The sequence below is a fragment of the Abramis brama genome (assembly GCF_963993115.1).
Source record: "Abramis brama genome assembly, chromosome: 3".
Lineage (NCBI taxonomy): Eukaryota > Metazoa > Chordata > Actinopteri > Cypriniformes > Leuciscidae > Abramis > Abramis brama.
This window is the reverse complement of record NC_139965.1, coordinates 742,530-753,216: the sequence shown is the minus strand read 5'-3', so window position 1 is coordinate 753,216 and position 10,687 is coordinate 742,530. Positions and strand designations below refer to the sequence as shown.

General features: G+C 41.9%; 1 protein-coding gene across 3 annotated transcripts in view; it reads right to left on the bottom strand.

Annotated features, from left to right (window-relative positions):
* Positions 1 to 10,687, bottom strand: part of nrxn2b (neurexin 2b) — a 471,382-nt gene continuing 460,695 nt past the window's right edge. For 2 of the 3 annotated variants that reach the window (XM_084110063.1, XM_084110064.1), the window contains one exon: positions 7 to 1,197. In XM_084110063.1, the coding sequence (XP_083966189.1) occupies positions 341 to 1,197 (857 nt within the window). In that variant the 3' untranslated portion in view covers positions 7 to 340. Of the gene's footprint in view, positions 1,198 to 10,687 lie in introns of all 3 variants that reach the window. The other variant, XM_084110065.1, reaches the window with a different exon arrangement.

The following is a 10,687-nucleotide window of genomic DNA, read 5'->3' as shown; positions in this document are numbered from 1 at the left end:
GATCTGAATATTGAGGACTCGAGAAATATTTACAAAGAACAAACTAGAGCGTCAAATTAAGTGTGCGGAAAAATCCACTTTTCATCAATACAAAAGGTTTGCAGAGTTTCTTTTCATAACAGGGATTAGCTATCAAAAAATGTAAATGAGGGAAGGAATGATTCCAAACCCTATAGACACCTTCGTACTCTTTAGCTCTCGCTGGAAATTAGGCCAACAGCTAGACGAGACAGGAAATTAAAGAAGACTGATGTCAGAGCACTATAAGTGACCGGTTAACTGCCGAAAAATCTCCCTTTTCTCTCTCCTTCTCCCACCTCAGTCCCTTTGGAGGCCGAGCTCAGACGTAATACTCCTTGTCTTTGTTTTTCTTGCTCTTAGTGCCCGTCTTGGCTGCGCCGGGCTGCTTCTCCTTCACTAGGGTGCCGTTGCTTTGCGTGGCTGAGTTGCTAATGTAGTTGCGGCTCTGGTCCACCTGGTAGGAGCCTTCGTCACGGTTTCGGTACTTGTACATGGCGTAGAGGAGGATGAGGATGCAGAGAGCGGCCGCGGCTACGATTCCCACAACCATTCCCGTCGTGCTACTGGACTCGCGGATCACCTCCACTGCTCCCGGCGGCCCTCGGTCTGGTGACGAGGGGTCTGTAGTGGGGACATGGGGGAAATTGGGGGGATACGTTATACCTGGGTTATGTCGATGCCGCCCGCCGTGTTCAGGGTCGCTCGACGGCTGAGCGGGCGGCAGGAGCACTTGGTCACGAGTGTTCATTTTACCCGCCGGGATGTTGGGGCCAGTGTTGACGCCAGGTTTGAGCCGGGAAACTGGTGGGGCCGTAGGGGTGAAGGGGAGCGGCGGCCGATGGGAGTTGGGCAAACGGGCGAAGGGGCGATCACCCCGGGGGGGAGGCGGGAGTACCGTCCGATCAGTGACAAGGGGCGAGTTTTTATAGTAATCCTCATCGTCGGACTCCGTCATCTCGCCCGAGCCGTAGGCCGAGACCTCCATGGGCTCTTCGCAGTCCTCCTGGTCTAGTGGACAAGGGGGTCGCCCGGGCAGGGCGAGAGACTCTTTGGTGGTCTCGAGCAAGGTGAGGAAGGGGCGATAGGTCGGGGGCGGGGGAATAACAGGGTAATGTGTTGCAATTGATGGGGGGTCAAGGGAATCCACTGTTATAATTGGCAACACTAGTTCACCTCCTAGGATGAAAGAGAGAAGGAAGACGGCATTAGTTGGAACCCGAGCAAGACAAATGAACAAGAGAGAGAGAAGAGCCATCATTAGAACAGGACTAAGACTTAATGAGGTTAGTTCTAAAGTTAGTTTGGTTAGCATCTATTTAAAATCAGACTATAAACAGCTAGGCTAATGCTAAAGAATTACTGTCGTATACTTGATTACAGGGTTAGAATAATACAGAAAATAATTTAAAACTTAAGCATAATGTGCTACCCAGAGCATAAACTAGAATGTACATTCAAATAAATCCTACAAAAACAGTTCTATATCTACTGTACAGTACATACAGACTTGGCTGTGCTAGTGCTAGTGCTAATGCTTATGCTAATGCTAATGCTAACGCTATCTATGCTAACCTCCACTCACTGACTGCATGTTTAACAAGATAGCAAACCACGTAGTACAGGTCACTTACATTAACAAATTGGCCGCATGATTTTTGCATGAAAAAAAAAATTACAAAAAGAAAGCTGTGTAAGATTGTTCTCGGATAGTGATAAACAAATTTCACCCCATGTTTCAAAGTAGGTAAAGTGTTTTGAATTCATCATTCACTGAACGCTTTTCCCGGAGCTCAAAAAGCTCATAATCCCCGCTCCCCGTTGGCATGGTGATATCTTGCTAATGATGAGGATCTATATGCAAAACTTCCCACTCTCACCCCGGATACCGAAGGTGATATTTTCAAATTACTGTCCCACAAGATTTTCCCCTCCCCAAAACACAGACCAAATCTTTCAGCATAATTATCCATAAGCCTGTCCTTTGGAAATCTCATAGCATGAATAACAAAGGCCTGTTTTTCTCAGAGTGTCAAGCAATGCCAAAAGTTAAATTATACAAGTTTTCGTTTGACATTACTCTAATCAGATTTAGACACCTTTTAATGGAGCAGAAATATATGAAAATGGGGTGCAGAAGAGCTTTTTCTGTTTAAACACATAATGCATATCATTGTTATTCATATGATGAGGCAAATTAGTGAGACAAACATTGCGTTTCAAGCAGCTTGAGGGGGAAGGACTGTTGGTCTGTGATCTGAAACCTCCTCAAACCATGGCATCAACATGGCACCCTCCCCTTAACCAACCTTCAAAAAGAGCTTCATGTTTGCAGAAGAACAGACTCATTAAACCCAAAGAAAACTGTGAATCCACTGGGAGAAAAGGTGATATTAACATTCATAACACAGAGTTAAAATCTTTGGGTTAGAAGCTGAAAAGGAAACAGTGTGTTAATGATATCTTTCACAGAGTTCGTCCCACCCAACAGCCCCAATGTAAGATGTGTGTCTGCGGGTTGAGAGTCTGGGGAACGGTTCACCGCGTCGATCTGGATTAAATTAATGCCTGTTCACGGAAGCATCTTTTATATCTATTGCTGGAAAAAGCCGCTCGGGGCGACCAGCCGTTTAGAGGAATGATCTGTCAAGAGCATCGAATGGAGTCTGATAATTCAGTCACTGACAAAACTAGTTTGCTGATTTTAGGTGCCACCGGGCTCAATCATATCTCCTGCTTTTATTAAATTTGTTGGAATATCTTACAATATGCAACTTCCCAAAGCAATCCATTCCCAGAGAGGGAAGGATCAGGGGAGAGGAACCTTGAATCCGGATGATTATCTTCTATGGAAGTGAGCGAAGAGATCTGAAACGGGTTCTCAATGACGAACTTCCTCAAACTCTCAATCCACACGACACACACACATCACTGAACTATCAGCCTGTCAGTCGCTGCTCGTGTTTGTGTGTTCGTGATGAATCTCGGGAAAGATTCCCCCAGTGACACAGTCTGTGATTGGTCAAACGTTGCCTTCTGTGACAGCTTCAACAAGACCAACATCGTTTTATACACGCAAACATCTTCACCGCAGTGCAGACTCAGCTCCGCCATGAGCACCATCAGTTACTAGAGTAATCACTGCTTTAAACATGTTTCACACCTTTGCTTTTATTTCTGAAGCTGCAACAAATGACACATACGACTGTCTGCTGCAAATCCTTCTCAAGAGATGACGAACTGCAAGAGATGCATTATGGTCTAACTGGCCGAACATTAATAGTGAGAAATAAATCTGGACTGATACACAGAATTAAATCACTCATTTCAAACCGTACTGAACACCTGCAGCAGCTCCAACAGCGTGAAGACATCATTAAACACACACACACTTCTGTGCTTATACTGCAGTTTGAAGACAGCGGAAATGGAAATACTGCAAAACAAGCAGCGAACAAGACAAAAATATGTTAAAACCGTCTTCCGAAAGAAGAAGAACTGTCTTTCTTATAGAAGCTTGTTTTCACTATAAAGAACGAAAATATAAAAAAGGTCATTGCGACTTTTTCCTCTCACAATTGCGATTTTATAAATAAATTGCAATTCTGACTTTTTTCTCGGAATTCTGAATTTACATCTCGCAATCCATTATGCTTTTTAGAGACAATAAAAAATAAAATAAAAATCTCACAATCCTGACTTTTTTCTCAGAATTGCTAGAAGAACTAAAAATACATTAAAACCGCCTTCCGAAACCTCTTTCTTATAGAAGCTTGTTTTCGCCATATAGAAGGAAATATGAAAAAGGTAATTGCAACTTTTTTTTCTCACAATTGCGACTTTATAAATAAATTGCAATTCTGACTTTTTTCTCAGAATTCTGAATTTACATCTCGCAATCCATTATGATTTTTCGAGACAATAAAAAAAAATTCTCTCACAATTCTAACCTTTTTTCCGTACTTTTGTGCTTATACTGCAGTTTTAAGACAGAAAATGGAAATACTGCAAAACAAGCAGCGAACACGACAACAAGACAAAAATACGTTAAAACCGTCTTCCGAAAGCTCTTTCTTATAGAAGCTTGTTTTCGCCACGGAACGAAAATATAAAAAAGGTAATTGTGACTTTTTATCTCACAATATCTGGCAACTCTGACTTTTTTCTCAGAATTGCTAGAAAAATTGTTTCAGTTTTATTTTTTGGTTCCATGACGGAAAACTTCAAAATGTTCCTGGAGTCCTGGAGTTCAAGCAGAACCCTGAGAGACGAACGGATGATCTACTGGATCACATTTATGACCAGACAAGATCAGCACAACGAAAAGAGTCTAAAACAGTGAGAATTCATCAGTGCAGGGAAACTTCCAGAAAACCGTTTTACAGCTAATGAACCGGGAGTAAACCTGACGGGTGTTAGCCGCGAGCGCTCGGGACACTGGGAAGCCAGAGACTGGAGCTGTCTCTCTCTTAGCTAATTTAATTTTGAAGCGTAGCGCTGGAGTGACGGCGGGGGGCGAGCACTTAATAATTCACCACAGAAGACACTGGAGCTCAGAGACTGAGATTAACCTCTATAAATGTACTCGCTTCACATCAAACACACATTTAATACGCAGCGCGTTGATATATTCATGTTTGTTTTGTTAGACTTGCTTCTGCAACTGATAAATTAAGAGCATCTTGATTATATATGAAGAGATAATTTATTGTTTCAATAAAGCTGATGAAACCGACTTTATGTTTTATATTTATAGCTATAAATCAACCTGCGGTTTTCTGAGTTATTCTGGAAGGATCTCTTTAACGATGATTTATTCATCATAACACACCGACTGCATCATGATCTCATGATTCCTCTATTAGACCAGGTTGAAATCACAAAAATGTGCCTAAATAAAAATCCTCAGGCATTTTTGAGTAAAAGTTGGCAAATAGACTATTCTAGGGGTATTTTTTATGCTGAATCCATTTTTGCTGTTTGCCAAGCTGTATCTCTTACATGAAACTCAGTAGAGTGCAAAATCCAAGATGACCGCCTCATACGCCAAAATGCGCAAATTTCTCAGCACTGGCTCAAAGATAAACTGTTTTTATTGTGCTATAGCATTTATTGAGTAAAGGAAACACACAGAATAGTCAGAACAAGTTAGTCATTCTGTCTTACAATATTTCTGGTAAACACTGACTTGTAATTTTGTGTATTTGAGTATGTCCATGTAAGAACATCAACATCATGCTGGTGGCAGCAAAAGGCCTATATCTTAAACCATCATCCTATTACATTATGTTAAGAGTGATTACTTTTCAACATTTACATGTCCATGTAAACAAGTTTAAGGACTTAAATTTAACCAAACTAAATTCTCTTTTGGTTTATTTATGAAAAAGATATTCTCAGAAAGATTGGTTGTAAATATTAAGAATTGAGACAAATTAACAAATTACCAAAACATATCACGGTAATGTGTCACACCAGTAACATTAGCTTTGAACAGATAAAGGAAATAAACACAGTAAACTTGGCCTAAAATTACCTTATAAAGTTGGATATAACATTAGCTGAATAATAACTAAAACATGAACTGCATGGCATATAAAATGTAATGTTATTTAAACAATGGTACAACAATATTCTCCAATATGATCACAACAACACAGAGCAGTGCTCTTATTCAGTTCAGCAATTGCTACATTCTGCATCACTTGTCTTGCACTTGCATGTAGCACAGCAACGCAGACGAGACTTTTTACATTTACATTGTGCATTCATACATCTTAAGGCACAGTTGCAGCTGATCAATTCCAAACAGTAGTCTGACTAACCGAGGTTACGTTAGGTAACCAAGTACGTTCTCTTACGAGAGGTTCTCTCGTATTGCGTAAGTTGCTTACGCTACGGGAACCCCTTGTCAACGCCGTGCGCGTCGAGCATCCACTGCATGAGTCCCAGGGAAGCCCGGGGAACACAAAACATGTGGGAAACAGGCGGCCAGCAGCGCGGGCCAGCACATGTACATGTGCACTTCATAGGGAAATACAGAGCGGCTCCGCCGGTCTATGTATAGAGAATATCGCCCTTAGTACAGCTCAACCAGAAGAGCTAATAGTCACGTGAGAGTAGCCTGCACACGAACAAACTGGGCAGAACATACACACCACTTAGACTGATAAAAGTCTAGCCTGCAAGGCGGGATCTTCCAGGTTATAAAACTTAACAAATGTAGAGGGGGAGGCCCAGCCTGTCGCCATACAAATGTCATGAATAGAAATCCCGCTGGACCAAGCCCACGACGAGGCCATGCCTCTATGGGCCCTGATGCCCAGAGGGCACTGTAGGTGTTTGGACGCATAAGCTGCTGCGATAGCGTCCACTATCCATCTGGACAGGCTGTGTTTCGAGGCGGCGAGACCCTTGGTGCGCCCACCAAACGAAACAAAGAGCTGCTCAGAACGCCTGAAGGCGGCGGAGCGTGTGATGTACACCCTCAGCGCCCTGACAGGGCATAAGAGGTTATCACTGTCCTCGCTATTGGATGCTGGTAGAGCCGATAGGGAGATGATCTGCGCTCTGAAGGGAGTGCCAAACGCTTTGGGGACGTAACCATGTCTCGGTTTGAGGATTACTTTAGAGTAATTTGGTCCAAACTCGAGACACGCGGGCCTAACGGATACCGTGTGTAGATCCCCCACGCGTTTTACTGATGACAGAGCTATCAGAAAAACGGTCTTGAGCGAAAGGTATTTTAGGTCCACGGATTCTAACGGTTCAAAGGGAAATGCTTTCAGGGCCTCTAGGACCAAAGAAAGATCCCAAATAGGAACCGAAGGGGGTCGCGGGGGGTTCATCCTCCTGGCTCCTATAAGGAAGCGGATGATGAGCTTGTTCCTTCCTATCGCGCGGCCGTGCGTCGACTCTGCGAACGCTGCAATAACCGCAACGCAAACTTTGAGCGTGGAAGGAGACCTGCCCTTGTCCAACAGCTCTAGAAGGAAGGAGAGCACCCATGAAACCCCACATGTGCGTGGGTCCAGGCTCTTTATAGTGCACCATTTGGAGAACACTGACCATTTAGACGCGTAGAGTCTTCTCGTAGAAGGAGCTCTAGACTGCGTGATCGTGTTCACGACCCCTTCTGGCAAAGCAACGGTTATTCGTTGATTATCCACGCATGCAGAGACCAGCGCTCTGGATGGGGATACCGCGAACGCATAGAACAAGCGGTGCCAGACCACGTGCTGTTCTGTGTTCTGGACAAGAAGCACTCTGTCAATTGCTTCTCTGTGATGAGGATCGTGAAGCTTGCCTCTACTTTGTGCAGCTGCTTTTAGTGTCAAAAGGCCCTGTTCTGTCGCATTGTATAGCTTATCTTTCTTGGATTCTTGGCATATAATGCAAGTATCTAATGACATAGACCGGTCAGGCTTCAAACTACACACAGCTTCCATAATTGGTGATCTTATAATCTGACCAACTTCATGGGTACAATTCCACAACTGGAAATATTTTGTGTTGGTTCATGTCGCTCTTTGGATATAAAAATTAATTCTGATGAAAAATACGATGTGTGGAAATAACTGCAGAAAGTAATAGAAAGTAGAAAGTAGAATAAAAAACCTCTTGGATAACTCTGAACTCAATTCACACACTTTGATCCAAAGACAATAGTATGCATGTGACTCCAAATAAATGACTCTCGCATTTTAGATATTCTGTTTGTCCATTTGAAATAAGGAGAAAAACAGATATTTTCATGACTACAATGAGAAATAATGCAATTATCATTGTCACATACAAGTATCTTAATTCCCACCTAAATAAACTTTCTCGTTAATTGATGTCGTGCATGATGTATAGTTTATAAATATAGAATTTCCTGACATTTTGGTCATCTTGAAGTTTGCGCTCTACTGAGTTTCACATAAGAGATACAGCTTGGCAAACAGCAAAAATGGATTCAGCAGAAAAAATACACTTAGAAAAGTCTGTTTGCCAACTTTTACTAAAAAATGCCCAAGGGTGTCACATTATCTGAAAATCGACCTAGTCTATATCCTGTACGAGTGTCTACAACTCCATCTATCCAGGAGGTGTACGTTTCAGACGGTGTTGTGTGTTTGTGAGTAACGGTTGTGTGTTTGTGTGCAACGGTGTAATGGTTGTGTGTTTGTGTGTTACGGTTGTGTGTTTGTGTGTAACGGTTGTGTGTTTGTGTGTAATGGTTGTGTTTGTGTGTAACGGTTGTGTGTTTGTGAATAATGGTTGTGTGTTTATGAGTAATGGTTGTGTGTTTGTGTGTAACGGTTGTGTGTTTGTGAATAAAGGTTGAGTGTTTGTGCGTAATGTTTGTGTGTTTGTTTGTTACGGTTGTGTGTTTGTGTGTTACGGTTGTGTGTTTGTGAATAACGGTTGTGTGTTTGTGTGTAATGGTTGTGTGTTTGTGAGTAACGGTTGTGTGCTTGTGTGTAACGGTTGTATGTTTGTGAATAATGGTTGTGTGTTTGTGAGTAACGGTTGTGTGTTTGTGAGTAACGTTTGTGTTTGTGTGTTACGGTTGTGTGTTTGTGAATAATGGCTGTGTGTTTGTGAGTAACGGTTGTGTGTTTGTGAGTAACGTTTGTGTTTGTGTGTAACGGTTGTGTGTTTGTGAATGGTTGTGTGTTTGTGAGTAACAGTTGTGTGTTTGTGAGCAACGGTTGTGTGTTTGTGAATAACGGTTGTGTGTTTGTGAATAACGGTTGTGTGTTTGTGAGTAACGGTTGTGTGTTTGTGTGTAACGGTTGTATGTTTGTGAATAATGGTTGTGTGTTTGTGAGTAACGGTTGTGTGTTTGTAAGTAACGTTTGTGTTTGTGTGTAACGGTTGTGTGTTTGTGAATGGTTGTGTGTTTGTGAGTAACGTTTGTGTGTAACGGTTGTGTGTTTGTGAATAACGGTTGTGTGTTTGTGAGTAACGGTTGTTTGTAACGGTTGTGTGTTTGTGAATAACGGTTGTGTGTTTGTGAGTAACGGTTGTTTGTGTGTTACGGTTGTGTGTTTGTGAATAACGGTTGTGTGTTTGTGTGTAATGGTTGTGTGTTTGTGAGTAACAGTTGTGTGTTTGTGAATAACAGTTGTGTGTTTGTGAGTAACGGTTGTGTGTTTGTGAGTAACGGTTGTGTGTTTGTGAATAACGGTTGTGTGTTTGTGAGTAACGGTTGTGTGTTTGTGTGTAACGGTTGTATGTTTGTGTGTAACGGTTGTGTGTTTGTGAATAATGGTTGTGTGTTTGTGAGTAACGTTTGTGAGTAACAGTTGTGTGTTTGTGAATAACAGTTGTGTGTTTGTGAGTAACGGTTGTGTGTTTGTGAATAACGGTTGTGTGTTTGTGAGTAACGGTTGTGTGCTTGTGTGTAACGGTTGTATGTTTGTGAATAATGGTTGTGTGTTTGTGAGTAACGGTTGTGTGTTTGTGAGTAACGTTTGTGTTTGTGTGTTTGTGAATAACGGTTGTGTGTTTGTGAGTTACGGTTGTGTGTTTGTGTGTTTGTGTGTAACGGTTGTGTGTTTGTGAGTAACGGTTGTGTGTTTGTGTGTTACGGTTGTGTGTTTGTTTGTTACGGTTGTGTGTTTGTGTGTTACGGTTGTGTGTTTGTGAGTTACGGTTGTGTGTTTGTGTGTAACGGTAGTGTGTTTGTGAGTAACGTTTGTGTGTTTGTGAATAACGGTTGTGTGTTTGTGAGTAATGGTTGTGTTTGTGTGTAACGGTTGTGTGTTTGTGAATAATGGTTGTGTGTTTATGAGTAATGGTTGTGTGTTTGTGTGTAACGGTTGTGTGTTTGTGAATAATGGTTGTGTGTTTGTGAATAATGGTTGAGTGTTTGTGCGTAATGTTTGTGTGTTTGTGAGTAACGGTTGTGTGTTTGTGTGTAACGGTTGTGTGTTTGTGAGTAACGGTTGTGTTTTTGTGAATAACGGTTGTGTGTTTGTGTGTAACGGTTGTGTGTTTGTGAATGGTTGTGTGTTTGTGAGTAACGTTTGTGTGTAACGGTTGTGTGTTTGTGAATAACGGTTGTGTGTTTGTGAGTAACGGTTGTTTGTAACGGTTGTGTGTTTGTGAATAACGGTTGTGTGTTTGTGAGTAACGGTTGTTTGTGTGTAACGGTTGTGTGTTTGTGAGTAACGGTTGTTTGTAACGGTTGTGTGTTTGTGAATAACGGTTGTGTGTTTGTGAGTAACGGTTGTTTGTGGTTGTGTGTTTGTGAGTAACGGTTGTTTGTAACGGTTGTGTGTTTGTGAATAACGGTTGTGTGTTTGTGAGTAACGGTTGTTTGTGTGTTACGGTTGTGTGTTTGTGAATAACGGTTGTGTGTTTGTGTGTAATGGTTGTGTGTTTGTGAGTAACAGTTGTGTGTTTGTGAATAACAGTTGTGTGTTTGTGAGTAACGGTTGTGTGTTTGTGAGTAACGGTTGTGTGTTTGTGAGTAACGGTTGTGTGTTTGTGTGTAACGGTTGTATGTTTGTGTGTAACGGTTGTGTGTTTGTGAATAATGGTTGTGTGTTTGTGAGTAACGTTTGTGAGTAACAGTTGTGTGTTTGTGAATAACAGTTGTGTGTTTGTGAGTAACGGTTGTGTGTTTGTGAATAACGGTTGTGTGTTTGTGAGTAACGGTTGTGTGCTTGTGTGTAAC